We start from the raw sequence: 21,681 nt of genomic DNA on the forward strand, positions 1-21,681 counted from the left end.
TCTTTTATAATTACATCATTACCTTTACTGGTGGTGGTGGGCTGTGTGTGTGTGTGGGTGTGTGTGTGTATTCATGTTACTCTCTAGGGTTATTTGCTTTCAGTCTAAAGAACTTCGTAAGTATTCTTATAAGGTGGGTTTGCTAGCAATGAATTCTGTTTTTGTTAAACTCTACTAGCTGTAAGATTCTTTTTTTTTTTTTTTTTTTTTTTTGTTGAGACGGAGTCTCGCTCTGTCGCCCAGGCTGGAGTGCAGTGGCCGGATCTCAGCTCACTGCAAGCTCCGCCTCCCGGGTTTACGCCATTCTCTCGCCTCAGCCTCCCGAGTAGCTGGGACTACAGGCGCCCGCCATCTCGCCCGGCTAATTTTTTGTATTTTTTTAGTAGAGACGGGGTTTCACCGTGTTAGCCAGGATGGTCTCGATCTCCTGACCTCGTGATCCGCCCGTCTCGGCCTCCCAAAGTGCTGGGATTACAGGCTTGAGCCACCGCGCCCGGCCAGCTGTAAGATTCTTGCTTTACAGTTGTTTTCTCTGAACACTTTGAATACGTCAATCTACTGTCTTCTGGCCTGCATTATTTCTGATGAGAGTTCTGCTGTTAATATATTGGGGATCCCTTGAACCTTAGGAATCACTTCTCTCTTACTTCTTTCAAGATTCTCTTCTTGTCATATTCTTTCAACAGTTTGATAATGTGTCTCGCTATGGATCTCTTTTAAGTTTATCCTACTTGAAACTTATTGAGCTTCTTTTAAAAATTTTTTAAAACTTTTTTTTTTTATTTTTTTTATTTTTTTATTTTTTATTATACTTTAAGTTCTAGGGTACATGTGCATAACGTTTATATCATGTATAACTCCCCAATGCAATCCCTCCCTCCTCCCCCCTCCCCATGATAGGCCCCAGTGTGTGATGTTCCCCTTCCCGAGTCCAAGTGATCTCATTGTTCAGTTCCCACCTATGAGTGAGAACATGCGGTGTTTGGTTTTCTCTTCTTGTGATAGTTTGCTAAGAATGATGGTTTCCAGCTGCATCCATGTCCCTACAAAGGACGCAAACTCATCCTTTTTGATGGCTGCATAGTATTCCATGGTGTATATGTGCCACATTTTCTTAATCCAGTCTGTCACAGATGGACATTTGGGTTGATTCCAAGTCTTTGCTATTGTGAATAGTGCCGCAATAAACATACGTGTGCATGTGTCTTTGTAGTAGAGTAATTTATAATCCTTTGGGTATATACCCAGTAGTGGGATGGCTGGGTCATATGGTACATCTAGTTCTAGATCCTTGAGGAATCGCCATACTGTTTTCCATAATGGTTGAACTAGTTTACAATCCCACCAACAGTGTAAAAGTGTTCCTATTTCTCCACATCCTCTCCAACATCTATTGTTTCCTGACTTCTTAATGATTGCCATTCTAACTGGTGTGAGATGGTATCTCATTGTGGTTTTGATTTGCATTTCTCTGATGGCGAGTGATGACGAGCATTTTTTCATGTGTCTGTTGGCTGTATGAATGTCTTCTTTTGAGAAATGTCTGTTCATATCCTTTCCCCACTTTTTGATGGGGTTGTTTGTTTTTTTCTTGTATATTTGTTTGAGTTCTTTGTAGATTCTGGATATTAGCCCTTTGTCAGATGAGTAGGTTGCAAAAATTTTCTCCCATTCTGTAGGTTGCCTGTTCACTCTGATGGTAGTTTCTTTTGCTGTGCAAAAGCTCTTTAGTTTAATTAGATCCCATTTGTCAATTTTGGCTTTTGCTGCCGTTGCTTTTGGTGTTTTAGACATGAAGTCCTTGCCCATGCCTATGTCCTGAATGGTACTACCTAGATTTTCTTCTAGGGTTTTTATGGTATTAGGTCTAACATTTAAGTCTCTAATCCATCTTGAATTAATTTTCGTATAAGGGGTAAGGAAAGGATCCAGTTTCAGCTTTCTACTTGTGGCTAGCCAATTTTCCCAGCACCATTTATTAAATAGGGAATCCTTTCCCCATTTCTTGTTTTTGTCAGGTTTGTCAAAGATCAGATGGCTGTAGATGTGTGGTATTATTTCTGAGGACTCTGTTCTGTTCCACTGGTCTATTTCTCTGTTGTGGTACAAAACTTTTTATTAAAAAAATTTTTGTGGCCAGGCACGATGGCTCAAGCCTGTAATCCCAGCACTTTGGAAGGCCGAGACGGGCGGATCACAAGGTCAGGAGATCGAGACCATTCCTGGCTAACACAGTGAAACCCCGTCTCTACTAAAAAAAATACAAAAAACTAGCCGGGCGAGGTGGTGGGCACCTGTAGTCCCAGCTACTCAGGAGGCTGAGGCAGGAGAATGGCGTAAACCTGGGAGACGGAGCTTGCAGTGAGCTGAGATCCGGCCACTGCACTCCAGCCTGGGCGACAGAGCGAGACTTCGTCTCAGAAAAAAAAAAAAAAAATTTGTGGGTACAAAGTAGGTGTATATATTTATGGGGTATGTGAGATATTTTGGTAGAGCCATGCAATGCATAATAGTAACACTGATTGCATAAACAAACTTGCAAAATGAAAACTAATAAAAACTCTAGATGTAATCCCTCCCGCTTTTTAACTTTTTGTTTTTTCTCTTTAGTCTTATTGTACTGTCTTAAAAAGTTGTTGTAGTTATTATTTTTGATTGGTTCATAATGTAGTCTTTCTATTTAAGTCAAGAGAAGTCCACACACCACGATGACAGTGTTATGCTATTCTGTTTCTCTGTGTGCTTACTATTACTCATGAATTTTGTACTTTTGGATAATTTCTTCTTGCTCATTAACATCCTTTTCTTTCAGATTGGATAACTCCCTTTAGCATTTCTTGTAGGACAGTCTGGTATTGATGAAATTCCTTAGTTTTTGTTTGGGAAGATCTTTGTTTCTCCTTCATGTTTAAAAGATATTTTTTGCCAGACATATTATTCTAGGGTAAAACTTTTTTTTTTTTTTAGCATTTTAAATATGTCATGCCACTCTGTCCTGGCCTATAAGATTTCTGCTGAAAAGCCTGCTGCTGAACGTATTGGAGCTCCATTGGATGTTCTGTTTCTCTTCTCTTGCTGCTTTTAGGATACTTTCTTTATCCTTGACCTTTTAGAGTTTAATTATGAAATGTCTTGGGGTAGTCTTCTTTGGATTAAATCTGCTTGGTGTTCTATAACCTTATTATACTTTAATGTTGATAGTTTTCTCTAGGTTTGGGAAGTTCTCTGTTACTATCCGTTTGTTTTTTTGTTTGTTTGTTTGTTTTTTTAAGATGGAGTCTCACTGTGTCGCCCAGGCTGGAGTGCAGTGGTGTGATCTCAGCTCACTGCAACCTCCACCTCCTGGGTTCAAGTGATTCTCCTGCCACAGCCTCCCAAATAGCTGGGATTAGCAGGTATGAGCCACCATGCCTGCCTAATTTTTATATTTATAGTAGAGATGGGGTTTCACCATGTTGGCCAGGCTGGTCTTGAACTCCTGACCTCAAATGATCCACTCCCCCAGTTGGCCTCCCAAAGTGCTGGGATTACAGGCGTGAGCCACTGCTCCTGGCCTGATACTATCCCTTTGAAGAAACTTTCTACTGTTGTTTCTTTCTCTACCTCCTCTTTAAGGCCAAATACTCTTAGATTTGCCCTTTTGAGGCTATTTTCTAGATCTTTTAGGTGTGCTTTATTGTTTTTTATTATGTTTTCTTTTTTGTCTCCTTTGACTGTATTTTTGAATAGCCTGTCTTCAAGCTCACTTTAATTCTTTCTTTTGCTTAATCAGTTCTGCTGTTAAGAGACTCTGATGCATATTTCAGCATGTCAGTTCTATTTTTCAACTCTAGAATTTCTACTTCATTCTTTTTAATTATTTCAAACTATCTTAAATTTATCTGATATTTTTCTGAATTTATTTTCTGTGTTATCTTGAATTTCTTTAAGTTTCCTCAAAACAGCTATTTTGAATTCTCTGTCTGAAATGTCATATATCTCTGTTTTTCCAGGATTGGTCCATGGTATCTTATTTAATTCATTTGGTGAGGTCATGTTCTCCTGGATGGTGATGATGCTTATAGATGCTCTTCAGTGTCTGGGCCTTGAAAATTAGGTATTTATTGAGGTCTTCACAGTCTGGACTTGTTTGTGCCTATCGTTTTTGGGAAGGCTTTCCAGGTATTTGAAGGGATGTGGACCCCAAGCCACATAACACTGTGATTTTTGCAGACTTGTAGAGGTACTGCTTTGGTGGTTTTAGATAAGATCCAGAAGAATTATCTGGACTACCAGGAAGAGATTCTTGTTCTTTTCCCTTACTTTTTCCCAGACATACAAAGTCTCTCTTTATGTGCTGAGCCACCCGGAACTAGGGGTATGGCGATGCAAGCACTCCTGTGGCCACTACTGTTGGGACTGAGTTAGGTCACACCTGAAGCCAGTGTAGCACTAGGCCTTGCCCAAGGTCCTTCCCTTCCAGGTAGTGAGTTCTACCAGGCCTTGAGCATGTCCAGAGATGCTGTTGGGAGCCAAGGGTTGAAGTGAAAAAACATAATTATTTACTTGATGTTCTATTATATTGCGGCTAAGCTGGCACTCAAATCATGATAGAAAGTCTTTCCTGATTTTCCCTCCCCTTTCCACATGCAGAGGAGCCTCTCCCTGTGGCCACCACCACTACTGGTCCACAGGTCCATAGGGGATTCTGCCAGGCCACCGCCAATGTTCACTTGAAGCCCGAGGGCTCTTCTGTTAGCTTGTGGCGAATGCTGCCAGGCCTGGGATTCACCCTTCAGGGCAGTGGGCTCCTCTCCGGCCCAGGGAAGATCCAGAAATCCTGTCCAAGGCTCTAGGCCTAGACTTGGGGACCCCAAGAGCCTGCTTGTTGCTCTACCCCACTGTGTTCAAGCTGGTACCTAGAGTGCAAGATGAAGTCCCCTTTACTTTTCCCTCTGCTTTTCTTAAACAGAATGAGTCTTGCACCATAGCCACTACAACTTGGAATGTGCTGGGTCTCCCCTGAAGTTAGCACATATCAGAGCACAAGGCCCACAGCATACTCCCTGGGTATTGCTGGTAGTTATTTGGGCCCAGGGGCCCTTTAGTCAGCAGATGATGAATCCTGCCAGGACTGGGGCCTTCCCTTCAAGGCAGTAAGTTCCCATCTGGCCCAGGGCATGTCTAGAAATGTCAGCTGGGAGCTAGGGCCTAGAAGGGCGGCCTCACAACTCTGTCTTGTGCTCTATCCTACTGTGACTGAGCTGGTATCCAAGATACAAGACAAAGTCCTCTTTACTCTTGCTCTCCTCTCCTTAAGTAGAAAGGAGTTGCTTTTGTTGCCATGAGCTGCACTGCCTGGAGTTAGAGAACGGATATTATAAGCCCTCCTTAAACCATGCCAACTGATGTCTCCCTAGGTCACGTGCCACCCTAGTTTACTGCCTCTAAGCCTAGCCTAGCGCTAGGAGTTGCCTAGGAATTTCAGTCTTTGTGTTGTAGACTGCCTTTCAAGTTTACCTATGATGCCAGAGCACCTCGGCCCGCAGTGGTGAGGCTTGCTGAGAAATTCAAGTTCAGACCACTAGGATGAGCAATTTCCCTCTGGCTAGGGTTGGTCCAAATGCTCCCTCCATGTGTGGGCACTGGCTGAGCTTTATTCTCAGCTGTGACAGGGCAGTACTGAGTTCAATGTAAAGCCCTCCCCATCACTGTGCTCTCCCTCCCCAAAGTGCACACATTTTCTTTCCATGCTCTATAGCTGCTGCTGGGGGATGGGGAAGGATGGTATCAGTGATTCAAGATCATCTCTCCTGCCCTTCTTGATGCCTCTTTTCACAATATGATGTTAAAACCAGGTATTGTGATTGCTTACCTGATTTTTGGTTCATGTAATGGTGCTTTTCTGTGTGCAGATAGTTGTTAAAATTTGGTGTTCCAGCAGGGGGGATGAATGATGTAGGCTTTTTCTGCCATCTTGCTTCACCTCTAGCTTGTTGAGCTTCTTGGATGTATACATTCATGTCTTTTATCAAATTTGGGAACAGTTTGGCAATCATCTCTTCAGGTATTTTTTTCTGCCCCATTTCTCTGTCTCCTCCCCTTCTGGGATTCTCATGTAGATGTTGGCATGCTCGATAGCTTCCCATGGGTCTCTTAGGCTCTGTTCATTTTTCTTCATTCCTTTTTCTTTTTTTACATTGTATAATATCTATGGACCTATTTTTCAGTTTGCTAATTCTTTTTAATCCTACTTCACATTTACTGTTGAGCCCTTCTTGTGAATTATCTATTTTAGTTATTGTACTTTTCTGCTATGTATTCTTATTTGGTTTTCCTTTGATGTGTTTATTTATATTCTCTTATTTTAAGAAGAATTCTTCCTTATTTTTTATTTTTATTTGTTATAGGCAGAGTCTTGCTGTTACCCATGAAAGAGACCAAATGAAATCTACAGGCAGGCAGCCCGGGCGGCGCCTTGAGCCTAGTTAGAAGTTGACCCTACAGGCAGGCAGCCCGGGCGGCGCCTTGAGCCTAGTTAGAAGTTGACCCTACAGGCAGACAGCCCCGGGCGGCGCCTTGAGCCTAGTTAAAAGTTGATGCCGGACCTAACCAATAATGTTATCTATAGATTTCAGATGTTGTATAGACAAGCAATGTGAAAGTCCCTGTCTTGTTCTTTTTCTGTTCTAATTACTAGTGCTTGCCATATATCTCTCAACTTCCTGAGCCCAGTATAAACATATCCCACCATATGTCTCCCCTCCATATATCCCTCAACTTCCTGGGCTCATCCCACCATATGTCTCCCTACCATATATCTTTCAATTCAAAGACTACCATATATCTCAACTTTAGAAGGACACCACCTGGAAAATCCCTGATAAGAACACAGCCGTTTGTGAGAGCACGGGAACCAATAAAAAAACTGCTAAATGTATAAACTTAAAATGTTAACCAATTGTAATGCTGTAACCTAGAGAATTCCCTCGTTCCTCTGCAACTTTACAAGTCCTGTTTACATTAGGCTATAAAAGGCAAGCGCACGCATTGTTCAGGGCCCTCCTGTATGTTGTGGAACGGAGGGACCAAGTTCGAACTTGCATTAAAGATCCTTGCCGCTTGGCTTTGACTCTGGACTCTGGTGGTCTTTTTCGGGGAACTAACGGTCTGGGCATAACACCCAGGCTGGAGTGCAATGATACAAATCACAGCTCCCTGCAATCTCAAACTCCTGGACTTGAGCAATGCTCCAACCTCAGCCTCCCAAACAAATGGGACTAGAGGTGCACACCATCATGCTTGGCTAATTAAAAAAAATTTTTTGTAGAGATGGGGTCTCACTATGTTGCCCACGCTGGTCTCAAACTCCTGGCCTCAGGCAATCCTCCCACCTGAGCCTCCCGAAATGCATCATAATTTCTTCTTTTTTTTTTTTTAACTAAGAATCAGAGTCTTGCTCTGTCACCCAGGCTGGAGTGTAGTGGTGCAATTATAGCTGACTGCAGCCTCCAAATCTTGGGCTCAAGAGATCTTTTCACCTCAGCCTCTCAAGTTGCAGGGCTACATGTACATTCCACTACTCCTGGCTCTTCTTTTGCTCCTTTTAAGCATGATTTCCTTTACTTCCTTGAGCATATTTATAATGGCTGCTTTGAAGTCTTAAATCTTCAACATCTAGTTGCTATCACAGGCAATTTCTGTTGCATGTTTTTTCCCCTGTGTTTGGGTCAGAGTTTTCTGTTTCTTTGCATATCTCATGATTTTTTGTTGGAAACTGGATGTGTTAGATAATATATTGTATCAACTCTGGGTACTGACCTATCTTCCAGGCTTGTTGTTGTTGTTTGTTTGTCTATTTATTTAATGACTAACTGGATCATTTTAGTGAACTGTATTTCACCCCCACAGTATGAAGCTTCTGATGTGACTCCATGGAGAGTATAGCCTTGACATGCACCCTGTCACCACAGGATGATGGTGCTTTGGTAGGGCTCTCTTTGTCTCTTTACTGACCACACCTAGCCATTAAGCTCTACTTATTGCTGGATGATTCCTCTATTGTTTTCAACCATGACCTGGGGCATAAATTGCTTCACGGACTGATTTAATTACATTTGGCATCCTTTACAGCAGGGGTGTCCAATCTTTTGGTTTCCCTGGGCCACACTAGAAGAATTGTCTTGGGCCACACATAAAATACACTAATGCTAATGAAAGCTGATGAACTGAAAAAAAAAAAATCTCATAATGTTCTAAGAAAGTTTACGAATCTGTGGCCCAGTGCGGTGGCTCACGCCTGTAATCCCAGCACTCTAGGAGGCTGAGGTGGGCGGATCACCTGAGGTCGGGAGTTCGAGACCAGCCTCGCCAACATGGCAAAACCCCATCTCTACTAAAAATACAAAAATTAGCTAGGCATGGTGGCAGGCAACTATAATCCCAGCTACTCAGGAGTCTGAGGCAAAGGAATCATTTGAACCCGGGAGGCAGAGGTTGCAGTGAGCTGAGATCGTGCCACTGCACTCCTGCCTGGGCAACAGGGTGAGAATCCATCTAAAAAAGAAAAAAAAAAGGAAGTAAGTTTATGAATCTGTGTTGGGCTCCATTCAAAGTCATCCTGGGCTGCATGTGGCCCGTGGGTTGGACAACCTGGCTTTACAGGGATAGTTTTTTAGGTCAGTGTTTGAATATTTTTCTTACCTCAGGAGGGCTCTTCTTAGCTGTTTATTTCCCTGATCCTCTGAGGTAAACTGGCTGGCCTATTTAGCTCATATCTCTAATGAATCTTCTAGTCTTCTTTTAACTGCTTTTTAACACACCCTCCATTGTTTTGAAAGCAGCCTTAGGCTTGAACTTTCCCACACTTTGTTGCAAATGAAGTCTGTTTCTTTGGGGAGAGATTCTGAACTCTGTTTTTTGACCTGCCTCTTCTCCTGGGCAAAATCTCTGAGCCAATGCTCTGGATGGAGACAATGGCATGTTTTTTTCAGTGTGGCACCATTGCTTTAGGGGCTGGGTAAGCAGCAGAGCAGGTGCAGCCGTAGCCTTTGTTCTTCATGACTTGCTTCTCCCAACATTGGACTTGTGCTGAATGAGCCAGGAATAGGTGGTCTGGACCCCAGTATTCTCAGTGTCCCAGATCAAAGGTAGAACATCCATCCCATGAGTGGTAACTGGGCAGAGAAAGGGAGCCTCCATCTCTTGATCACACTTGGCCAGAACTTAGCCTGTGCAAAGGGCAATTGGGACAGAATGAGAAATACGGAAGTCCCTGACCTTCCTCGGAAGATACTACACTGCTTTGGGAACTCTGAGGAGAGGGAGCCCTGTGTACTCAGCTGCACCATACTGAGTGGAGTTTCCATTGTGCTCAGCTGAGGAGTAGAAGGGAATGGCCCATGGTTCAAACACCACAGATTCTCATGATTCTGAGTTTTTGTATATTTTCATTAAATGTTTATTTTCTGTATGACTTTAGAACCATTTCTAGATACTTAAAATACTTGTGATGGATTTTGCTGTTTTTAAAAGCAGTTTGTTAGCAGTGACGAATTCGTACAAGTCTGTAGCAACCTCAGTTGTTGCTTCCAAGGAGGAAAGAATTTGGCCGAGAGGCATAAGGCAGAGTGAGAGACTGAGGCAAGTTTTAGAGCAGGAGTGAAAGTTTATTGAAAAGTTTTAGAGCAGGAACGAAAGGAAGTACACTTTGAAGAAGGCCAAACGGGTGACTTGAGAGATTCAAATGTGCTCTTCAGCCCTTGACGTGAGACTTATACATTGGCATGGTTCCAGAGTTTGCATTACTTCTCCCCGATTCTTCTTGGTGGGCAGTCCCCACGCACAGTGGCCTGCCAGTACTTGGGAGGGACCACATGTGCCGTATGTTTAGTGAAGTTGTGTGCATGCTCACTTGAGGCATTCCCTTATCCACTGAGTGTTCCTGGAGAAAGGTCATGTGCCAGTTAAGCTCTGCCATTTTTCTTCTTGCACATTTTCTTCGTGCATTTTCTTCAGTGCACATGCCTGAGCCCACTCGCCCAACTCCTGCGATCTCATCAGGAAGCTGCTGATCACTAGCTTCAGGTGTTTTCTATATATTGGGAGACTGCTGTCCCCTGGCACCAACTGCAGCCAATTGTTATTTTAGAGAAAGTTTAACAACTGCCTGACCATCATCTGATGGTCACCTGACATTTCTGGGGGTCGGGGGAGCCTTTCCTGCCCTGCTCATGTCTCCCTAGCTAACTACTCTTAACAATTTTACTGGAGAGTAGGTCTACTCAAATCCCTAGGCTGCCATGCCAGAAGTTGGTCATTCCCAGTTCTTCCTTTGCCCTCTGGATATGCTTAGTGGGAGTCAAAACCTAGCCCACAGATACTCTTCCAGATATAAATGTCATATCAGACCTATGGTAGATTGTCTGCAGAGATGACCAGAATCACTCCTCACATCCCCTGTGTCCTTAGGAGGAAGAGGCTGTTTCTCTTCCTTTGGAATCTGGACTGACCTTGTGACTTGCTTTGATATAGAGAGTGGTAAAAGAGACATGATAGTTCTGGGTCTAGGCCTTACGAGAGCTGAGAGCTTCCACTTAACTCTCTAGGAAGTCAGCACTTGTGTAAAGAAGTTCAGTATAGATTACTGAATTAGAAGAGATGCCACATGAAGGAGAACAGAGCACCTGAGCCAGCACCCAACCCAAAGACTCCAGACATTTGAATGAGTGCAGATGAAGGCTGAGCCATCCCAGACAGCTCGCAGTGGTTTGTGCCATCTTCACTGAGGCCTTAGCCTTGTGGATGAGATAATCTTGGATCCCACAGCCCTATTTGAAATGGCTCAACTGACACCATGTGGAGCAGAGATGAACCATCCCTGCAGAGCACTGACCATATTCTTGACCCACAGAAGTATGGGCAGTAAAGTGGTTGATGTTTTAAACCACTAAGTTCTGGGGTGTTTTGTTTGGTAGCAGTGGATAATAGAAATAGGTTTTCAGTTTCCTGTAGCAGAAGCCAGTCCCTTCGAATCCCCTTGTTCAGCCTGAGCTGGAAGGGCACAGATCTCACCTCTCCATGGGGACTCACAGTATTACAATGACCCTTTCCAAAGGAATTCCTCACAAGGTCCTTGCTCAGTGCTTTTTTGAGAGTTGAGATTTGATTTTAGAAATATACATCTAGGCCAGGCACGGTGGCTCATGCCTGTAATCAGAACACTTTGGGAGGCTGAGGCAGGCAGATCACGTGAGGTCAGGAGTTTGAGACCAGCCTGGCCAACACAGCAAAACCCCATCTCTACTAAAAGTACAGAAGTTAGCCAGGTGTGGTGATGGGTGCCTATAATCCCAGCTACTCAGGAGGCTGAGGCAGGAGAATGGCTTGAACCTGGGAGGTGGAGGTTGCGGTGAGCTAAGATCATGCCACTGCACTCCAGCCTGGGCGACAAGAACAAGACTCTGTCTAAAAAAAAAAGAAATATAGATCTATTGTATTGTAGCTTCTCAGTCAGAACCTCATTTTTAACGTACTCCTGCATACGTATTTATTTTCATATTATCTGTGTCCACTAAGAATGTAAGCTCCTTGAGGGCAAGAACTCTGTTCACTTCTGTATCCTAGCCCTAGAATAACACATGACCAATAGTAGGTGCCCAGTAAATATTTGTGGGATAAATGGCTACTTTGTGTCAAACAGTGCGCTAGGCTCAGTATGATCTCTAGTGTTGTCTCAATTACTCATAGCAGACTCTCCAGATGCCCCAAGCCAGATCTCAGCCTGCCTGTTCTCAATGCAGCTGTGGTAGATGGTTTCATCCATCATTGCTAGCATGTCTCATCAATTGTGCCCCATTCTCTTTCTTGCTGTTTTATTTAAATAGTTTTATGTCTCTTGACTTTGCTGCCTCCAGCTTCAGAACAGGAGAAGGCTGCCTATCTGTGCACAGGTGCAACCCTGAGGCACTGGGAGTTAACATTACTTGGGCTGCCCTCACTCATGGGCAAGGGAGCCGGGGAGCAGATCCCCTAGCTTCTCTGTCCTTCAGCGGACAACTGTGAGACATGTTCTCCATGGTCCCTCATATCCCCAGCAAAACTGGGCCCCAGTTGCCCAAGGTATTAACCAGTTTTTAACACATTTGTTCTTGCTTCCCTTCCCTGTCTTGCTCTTTATACTCCATCACTTGCATGTCCCACGGTCACCTTCCAAAGAAACCACCTGTCCTAAGTCTTTATCTCAGGTTCTGCTTTCAGGGGAACACAACTAAGAACACTTAGGTTCTCTTGTTTAATATCACAATAATACAGGAGGTAGGGGGTATTAGTTCCATTTTATTAGATAAGAAAAGTTGGCCAGGCGCGGTGGCTCAAGCCTGTAATCCCAGCACTTTGGGAGGCCGAGACGGGCGGATCACGAGGTCAGGAGATCGAGACCATCCTGGCTAACACGGTGAAACCCCGTCTCTACTAAAAATACAAAAAACTAGCTGGGCGAGGTGGCGGGCGCCTGTAGTCCCAGCTGCTCGGGAGGCTGAGGCAGGAGAATGGCGTGAACCCGGGAGGCGGAGCTTGCAGTGAGCTGAGATCCGGCCACTGCACTCTAGTCCGGGCGACAGAGCGAGACACCGCCTCAAAAAAAAAAAAAAAAGAAAAGTTAAGGCTTAGGAAGATTTAAGTGTCTGGCTCAACATCACTAAGCTAATAAATGGTAGATTTAGGATTTAAGCGCAGACTTGTCTGAACTCCAAATTATGTGCTCTTTCCACTGAACTGTGCTGCATGACCTTGGAAAATCCCTCTGATTGCTTTCAGCTTAGTGTCTTCATTTGATAGGTGGGATCCGATGTGGGTTTGCAGAGTCAAGTGGCCACAGGGCACAGCAGGGACTGTAGCTGGCTGGAGAGCCTGTGCCCTGTCCAAAGCAGCCAGCTGCTCCTTGGCCTCAGGTGGTCAGCCTGTGTGGGAAGGTGAGCCCAGCACCCCTGCATCTTCCACCTGCATATCAGAAACCAGGCATCATACTCACATGAAATCTGTCAAGTTTTAAATGGTGGCAACTAATTCAAATGTTTCTTAAACCCTATGCAGACTGGAAAGGGGCCTAAAAGAACTTTTTAGAGTGATGGAAATGTTTCATATATTGATTGGGGTGTACACATTTGGCAAGCACCAAATGGTATATTTAAAATATTGTGTAAGGGCTTGGTGCAGTGGCTCACACCTATAATCCTAGCACTTTGGGAGGCTGAGGCAAGCAGATCACTTGAGCCTAGGAGTTTGTGACCAGCCTGGGCAACGTGGTGAAACTCCATCTCTATAAAAAATACAAACAGTAGCCAGGCATTGTGGCACATGCTTGAATTCCCAGCTGCTTGGGCGACTGAGGTGGGAGGATCATCTGAGCCCAGGGAGGTCAAAGCTGTGGTAAGCCATGATCACACCACTGTACTCTAGCCTGGGCAACAGAGTGAGATCCCATCTCAAAATAAATAAAATAAAATATTAGGTAAGTTATTATAGGTGGGATAGAATCATAGAAAAAGAAAAGACCCCATGTGTGGCAATCAAAATATGTTCTTTTGAGATTTTTTTTTTTTTTTTTTGAGATGTAGTCTTGCTCTGTTGCCCAGCCTGGAGTACAATGGTGCAATCTCAGCTCTTTGCAACATCCGCCTCCCGGATTCAAGTGATTCTCCTGACCCAGCCTCCTGAGTAGCTAGGGCTACAGGTGCATGCCACCATTGTTTGTATTATTTTGTATCAGCTAATTTTTGTATTATTAGTAGGGGCAGGGTTTCACCATGTTGGCCAGGCTAGTCTCGAACTTTTGACCTCAAATGATCCACCTGCCTCAGCCTCCCAAAGTGTTGGATTACAGGCGTGAGCCACCACGCCCAGCCTCTTTTGAGGTTCTATAATAGTCTATTATTAGTCACATGTAGCAAGCAGTTATGGGGGAAAATGGAACTTGTTCCAGGACATAGTTGAGGTTCACTAAGGAGAGTCCATCACAAAGTTTGACAAAGGAAATCAACCTCTCTGAGAACATATGTTCCATGCTAGCATTTTTCTTTCTTAGCCTCAGGAGAATCATCCAGATGGCTGGATTTCTCTTCTTTCTTAGGGTACTGGAGAAGACAGCTGGATCACATCTCTGCTCACCTCAGGTGTTATGCTCAGAACAACCCTGAATTCCGGGCCTTGATTGCAGAACCCAGGATGGGAAAGGTGGGTGAGATGAAATTTCTACTCCATAAGTGTCTATGGGATCAGGCTGAAGGAACCCTCCATGGACTTCTCCTGAAACTGCATCTTGCCTGGGTCCTTTCCCTTCCTGTTCTGCTTTCTACACTTTCTTACTCTTCTGCCTTGTGAACTCTGCTCTAATAAATCATTTGCACATGAAGATTGTCTCAGAGTCTGCTTCTGGGACGTCTGACCTAAGACCTAAGACAACAAGATTCTGAACATCTCGTGCTCAGATGCCACATTGGAAATTCTAAGAGTCAGAATGAAAGGTCCTAGAACAATTTAATCCAGCCAGATTGTGCACTTAAATCATGCACTGTTAATATATAGCCATAGTAACCTAACAGCTGCCATTTTACAGTGCACCCAGCATCAGCATTGTATTCATCATTCTCGTCTTCACAGCAAACCTGCAAGACAGGAGGATTACCTTTGTGATCACTTTTTAAAAAAAAAACCACAAATTTCTTGACTGTCTTCCCCTCAAACGGTAGAATCTGTGTTCCCTCACCTTGAATCTGGGTGTGTCTGTGACTTTTAGACTAACGGACGATGGTGGAAGTGATGCCATGAGACTTACAGGGCTTGGCCACAGAAGGTCATGTGTCTTTCTCTTGCTTGGCACACTAACTTCCAACACTCCTTCTTGGAGCTCAGCCACCCTGCTATGAGAAGCCCAAGCAACATGGAGTGGCCACATGTAGATGCGCCAGCTGAACCCAGTCCTCGAGTCACCTCTGCTCATGAGCCACATGAGTGACCAGACTCTAGATGATTCCAGCCCCCAAACATCCAACCACCTCTAGCCATTTGACTCTTCTAGCTGAGGCCTCAGACATGTGGAGCAAAGACAAGCTTCTCTCCTGTGCCCTCTCTGAATCCATAGCATAATAAAGTGGTGGTGGTTTAATGCCACCAAGTTTGGGGTGGTTTTTCACACCACAGTTGATCATCAGAAGAAGCCTTATGTGACACCCAGGAATATTGAAGCTCAGAGAGGTTTGGTGACCTGCTCAGGACTACGCTGCTGGGTCTCATGGGGTTCAAGATTTGAAGCAGATCTGTCAGACCCTGCCAGAGTCCCATGTCCTTTCTTTGATACTACATTGCCATTATAAAAAGACAGCTCTGTGAGAAGACCTTTCCTCTGTTTGTCGCAAGACTAGAAGGAACTTTTTGAAATAGACTGTGTACTCTTCTGCTGCCAAATTGGCCAATATCGAGATGATCTCATTTTCAAGTATTGCCCAATTTCCTTTGATAATCTATTTTGGTAGTTTATGAATTCTTCAGCCTAATCCAGAGATCTGAAAACTAGGGCGGTTGGGACAAATCTGGCCCACTGTCCAGTTTTATAAATAAAATTTTATTGGATCACAGCTGCACCCGTTCCTTTACTTATGTGGCTGCTTTGTGCTATGACAGTAAAGTATTCATGGTACAGAACATATGGTCCACAAGACTTAAAATATTTACTATCTGACCCTTCATGAAAACATTTCTTGCCCCTTGGCTGAATCTAAATTCCTATTGCTACTTACAGAGAAAGCTGCTCAACTGTGATACTTGTCCCTTAATTGCCAAGCCCTGTCCCCACCCCCTACCAGGATACATTTTCCAAGGTGATGACATCTAGTCATGTGGTTTGATTAAAGTTCATCTCTTGAAGAGTGTATGTATAGATTTGCATCTTGCCTTTTTATTCAGTTTGGCAGTCTCTTCTCTTTAATTATCTAGCTTATTTATAATTAGTAGAATTTAGATATGGTTGGATTTGGATCACCATTTTCTTCTTTGTTTTCTATTTATCTCATCTAGTTTTTGTTGCTCTGTTTTTCTTTTTACTTTCTTCTGTGTTATTTAAATATTTGGTTAAATTTAGAGTTTAACATCTCAGAATTTCTATGCTGTTACTTAAGGCAATGAGTCCTACACCCACGGTTATGAATTCTCTCTACAACTCTTTTAAAAGCTTATCTCTGCTACTGTCCATGAAGATGGTTGTGAAGTTAGCATCAGACTGAATTACAGTCAAGTCTCAAACAAGGTGAGTAAGCCTCCAGAAGTTATTCATTTGAGAATTGACTGATGTAGTAAATTGAGACTTACAATTTATAGAAATGCTTCTGTGTAATCCATAGAAAGGAAAAGTTTCAAATATTATGAAATGCTACTAGAAGCAATTTCATAGAATTGGGTAAACAAGTTAAACCTCAGACAGACACATAAAGATATAGTGAGAACAGGAGTTGTTCTGTAGTTCTCAGGCTTATTCAGACTCATTGAAGTCTGATGGCATGTCTGTGATACAGTTGATTTGGGGAAAGACTAACAAAAGTATTTGCTGATATACACTTTGACATATTTTCTTCTATAAAATAAACCAAACTTTGTGGCCATGTGTCCTTGATCTTCCCTTTTATATGGTGACTGAGGCATTGCCACAGAGCCTGTAAATGTGTTTCGAACATTAATTGATTGACATTAGTAGCTTTAGTTTCATTGGACAAGAAGTCAGAATAATTAATCAATCAATTAAGAAACCAAGGAAAAGGAGGGAAATTAACATTTATTAGGCCCTGGCAAGGTGCTGATGGTGTTGCTGAAATTGGGATAGAAACATGGGCCCTGTCTAACTCACGGGGAGGCTGCGAGTATCTAATGGGCTAATGCACATGAATGTGCTTTGAAACCAAATAAAGCGCTAACTGCTGTTTTTAATTGTGTGGCTAGAGCAGAGCTTGGGTCAGAGAGGAACTTCAGGGGAAGGGAAGTGAGAAAAGCAGGTCAAGGCAGGGGAAGGGGCTGAATGAGCAGGTAGACAAAAGCAAAGCTGAGCTTCAGCCTGATCCAAGGGAACCTCTGGAGGATGAATTACACCACAAAGTTGCCCCCAATTGAGTCAGGGAGGAGAGGGAGCATAACCTCTAGGCCAAGGCAGCATCCACCTCCTGAGGGCACTTTGCTGGAGAATGAGGTCCAGCAGTGAACTCTTAGCAGCTACACAACAGCTGGGGTGAGTAACCTGGCCAGCTAGTGGGAACAGGGTGGGCCGCCAGAATTGGAATAACTGTTCCCAGGTGATTTTTTTTTTTTTTTTTTTTTTACAAATTCTTGCTCTGTCAACCAGGCTGGAGTACAGTGGCACAATCTTGGCTCACTGCAACCTCCACCTGGTGGGTTCAAGCAATTCTTGTTCCTCGGCTGCCTGTGTAGCTGGGATTACAGGTTCACGCCACCACACCCAGCTAAGTTTTGTATTTTTAGTAGAGATGGGGTTTCACCATGTTGGCCACGCTGGTCTCGAACTCCTGGCCTCAAGTGATCCACCTGTCTCAGCCTCCCAAAGTGCTGGGATTATAGGCATGAGCCACCACACCTGGCTGTTAGGTTTAATAAATCTTTTCTTAGCCTGTGTGTTCTAGTGTTCAGGAAGTAGCAGGCTATTGCCTGGGACAAGAGCAGGCAGCCACATGAGGGTGCAGGGGGATTAGTCCGGGTGCACACAGACTTCTGTGCCTGGCCTCATTATATAGATGCCCCTTTTACCGCATTTTGCTTTTACAACATGCCATTGAGGTAACTCATAGTATTTCCACTTTCCAGGTGAGGAAACTGAGGCTCAGAGAAGTTAAGCAACCTGCTTCTTCCAAGGGCACTAAGTTAGTAAGTGGCAGACCCAGGATTCACACTTGGCAGCCTGGGACCTTCATCATGACACCCTAATTCCAAGACTCTGAAGGACTTTAAGCAGAGAAGTGACACAATCACTTATAAAGGGTATAAAAGGTGACTGGGACAGCCACATGCAGGGAGGCTGGCAGACCCCTGTGGAGAGGCTATTGTGATGGTCCCAGTGTGAGCTGAGCGGGCCAGGGCTGCAGTGAGGGAGAGGAGGAGGGGCCAGACTGAGCCGCTGGGTAAGCAGCAGAATGGACAAAGCATCCTGGGAGGTAAGGAGGAGTCAGGAAGGACACCCAGGCCTCAGGCTGGACTGTCTGGGTAGGTAGAGCTGTCCTTAATAAGGAGGAGCAGGTTAGCAGAGAGATCCTTCTTTCTAGTGGGATAAAGCAGCCTCATCATTCCTGGTGTTTGAATGTTTTCGTTGGCCAGAACCTCTACCTGAACAAGGCGGTGAATTTCAGCGACCACCTTCTGAGCAGTGCTGCCGAGGGTGATGGGGGGCTGTGCGGCAGCAGGTCCAGCTGGGGTGAGTTATTCCGTTCTGGCAATTTTAAAACAACTAACCAGGAACACATGGACTTGGCAGGGATAGCAGAGCATTGCTAAGAGTTTGACAGCCCAGTCACAGATCTTGCAACTATGCTCCAGTCATTTTATTTCTCTGGCTTCTCTGAAGTCAGCGGTGAGACCTTTGAATTCCTTTACAGGGCTTGGGGAAATTCATCTGTGGGGTGCACTTTTGGACCTAAAAACTGAAGTCCCTTCTTTTCCTCTGCTTCCCACCCTTCCTCTGGTTCCTGGACAGGGGGGTGGCTCCAGGAGTCTCTCCTGCCAGGTTTAATCAAATAGAAATTTCCATGAAAGCCATTTTGTCCTCTGACTTGTGAGGGACATGGGAGTGAGAAATAACTCTTTGTGTGGGGAGTTGGGGGAGGGACATCATTTTTTCCCCCAACTGTGTCATTTCAGTGAGTGACTACAGCCAGAGTACCTCAGATACTATTGAAAAAATCAAAAGGATAAGGAATTTCAAGACCAAAACTTTTCAAGAAAAGGAGGAGCAGCTTTTAGTAAGTGTCTTTTTTGGTCCTTATGGATATTGTCTTCAGCCTGTGATTTTCAGGTTTTATTTGACTTTTTTAAAATGGAAGAATAATTTCTCATTTTCTGTTCCTTTTTTTTATAAGGGCTTCTATTTTGTAGAGGTAGACTTCTTTAAAATAGCTCAAGATTATGAATTAGAGTTATTTCAAAGTTCCCATCAGTTCCCTGAATCATCTCTGTGCTTCCTCTGGGGTCAGTTCTGTCTGCCTATCTTTCTCTTTCTTGTCTTTGGTTTGCCTCAAATATGGATCCTTGGTTGTCTGGTCATTTGGCAAATGAAAACTAGTTGGGTAGCGCAGATGGTGGCATGGTGCCCAGCATGAGGATGGGCCCTGAAGTCCCTGTGTGAGTGGATGGGCATGTTGTGGACAGACGTCCCTGGAGGGTGTGTGGGCAGGGAGCAGGAGAAAGCCTTCAGATCCTCTATGTTGCTGGTGGAAAAGGTCTTCCTCTGATGGTGAGGGTGTTGGTGGTGTGAAGCGTTCTCATAGGTTTCAGTTTGTGATGAAGCTTTTTTCCTTTCCCTCTACACCCTCCCCTATGTCTGTCATGGAAGTCTAGGCTCTGCCCTTCTCCCTTCTTGGGCCCCATTGCACCAAATAGAATCCTTTGTTGGGCAAATCTTATACTTTCTGCAAAATAGTTATCAGGGCAAAGACCACAAACCTCCTGCCCTTCTTACATGGGGGAGAAGGGGTAAGGCACCAGAGATCTCAGCTATTCACCATAGAGCCCTTAGTAATCTACTCATGCATTCAGGCTGGACCCAACACCTAACCTCCATATTGATTAATTTAAGCTTTTGCAGGGCTTCCCTGGAGAGAAAACACTCCTACCTCTGGTGTCTTCAGCTGGATTTTTGTTTGTTTGTTTTGGTTTGGTTTCCCTGTCAGTCAGATTTCATCTACTTTCAGTCTTCTTGGAATTTCTCAAAATTACTAATTCACCGATGGTTAGTACCCTTTCAGAGTTTCCCATATCTTTTAGAGTTTTGTGTTTTAAAAATATATGCCAAGAATAATTCTAAAAGGGGCTTTGGAGAAAAGAGCAGTGGATGCCACCTGCTCCATCCCCAACCTTGCCTTTTAACTGGTCCTCTTTGACTGCAATGCAAAGAACAGATATGATTTAGCAGCAAGCCCCAAGGCCCGGGCCCAGGCCCGAGCTAGACACTTGCGTGATGCCGGTGGTTCCAAGGCCAGGCCCTCAACGGGTCCTTGTCAGTGCAGGCACCAGCTCCCCAGCTTGCATCCTGATTCCTCTGGAGGCGGGGACTCTGTTCTTTATCTTATTTTTTTTTTCACACCACATGCTTTGTATGTAACAAACACCAGTACATTTGGAAAGAATACGTTAGAATTGTTTAACCTTTTATTGTTTAGGACTTCTTGTACTCACCACATTCTCCCAGTTTGAAATATTGTTAATGAGTATAAAAGAAGCATAGAGTTCCATAAACTGAACAGCTTACAATTTGGGAGACTCTACCTATTTACTCTGTGTATAACCTGAATCTCCCACTGTGTATGCCTTTTTTTTTTTTTCTCATTTGCATTTAGGGGGTACGTATCAGAAGCTGTAACTTTTGTTCACTCATTCAGTGATGATTTTTGAGCACACATGTACCAGGCACTGTTGTACGTGTTGAAAATAAAACCTGAACAAAAGACGTAAACCCTCACACCTCCTGACGCTGACACGCCAGTGCATTCTAGTACACTTTTCCATGAGGAATGGAAATTGGTGTAAACAAGTGCTCCCCAAGACCCCTGCTGGGGGTTTACTAATTAGAGCACTTGGTTCCAAGCTATTCATTGGTAAGATAGGGACAGCGAGAAAGGAGGCGGCACCGCCTGGATCAGGCATCATCTTCAAAGGCTCAGAGGCCTTGACCAGTGTCCTCATGGCCATGGTTTCACAGGAGCAAGGACAGGGAAGGTTTTATTTCCACTTTACAAATGGAAATGGTGGTCCTGTGACCACCCCACAGCCATATCCGGGATCCAGAGGCAACATACTAAAAGCAATGTCTCTTGCTTTCTAAACAGCTTCCTTCAGTCTTCTAGCATTTGAAATTCTTTATATATAAAGATGAATATATGGCATTTAAAAACATAAAAAGATAAGTTCTTCAGCCAGGCCCAGTGGCTCATGCCGTAATCCCAGCACTTTAGGAGGCTGAGGAGGGCGGATCATGAGGTCAGGAGATCGAGACCATCCTGGCTAACACGGTGAAACCCCATCTCTATTAAAAATACAAAAAATGAGCCAGGAGTGGTGGCACGTGCCTGTAGTCCTAGCTACTGGGGAGGCTGAGGCAGGAGAATCACTTAAACCTGAGAGGCGGAGGTTGCAGTGAGCCAAGATCAGGCCACTGGCACTCCAGCCTGGACGACAGAGCGAAACTCCATCTCAGAAAAAAAAAAAAAAAGAAAAGAAAAAAAAGATACTGAGATTTCTGAGAGCTTTTCTTCTGTGTTTTGTTTTGTTTTTTTTTTGAGTCAGAGTCCCACTGTGTTGCCCAGGCTGAAGTGTAGTTGTGTGATCTCAGCCCACTCCAACCTCTGCCTCCTGGATTCAAGCGATTCTCCTGCCTCAGCCTCCCAAGTATCTGGGATTACAGGCATGCCAACACGCCTGGCTAATTTTTATATTTTTAGT

The 21,681-nt window shown here is 44.1% G+C and overlaps 1 protein-coding gene across 7 annotated transcripts in view; it reads left to right on the forward strand.

The window, feature by feature from the left end:
- The window catches only part of DZANK1 (double zinc ribbon and ankyrin repeat domains 1), a 100,130-nt gene that overhangs the window by 71,554 nt on the left and 6,895 nt on the right, over positions 1-21,681 (forward strand). For all 7 annotated transcript variants that reach the window (XM_033185510.1, XM_033185509.1, XM_033185506.1 and 4 more), the window contains 4 exons: positions 14,108-14,211; positions 16,205-16,279; positions 18,346-18,442; positions 18,886-18,986. In XM_033185510.1, the coding sequence (XP_033041401.1) occupies positions 14,108-14,211; positions 16,205-16,279; positions 18,346-18,442; positions 18,886-18,986 (377 nt within the window). The remainder of the gene's footprint in view (positions 1-14,107; positions 14,212-16,204; positions 16,280-18,345; positions 18,443-18,885; positions 18,987-21,681) is intronic.

Source organism: Trachypithecus francoisi, unplaced genomic scaffold, assembly GCF_009764315.1.
Source record: "Trachypithecus francoisi isolate TF-2019V2 unplaced genomic scaffold, Tfra_2.0 Lachesis_group21, whole genome shotgun sequence".
Taxonomy (NCBI): Eukaryota; Metazoa; Chordata; class Mammalia; order Primates; family Cercopithecidae; genus Trachypithecus; species Trachypithecus francoisi.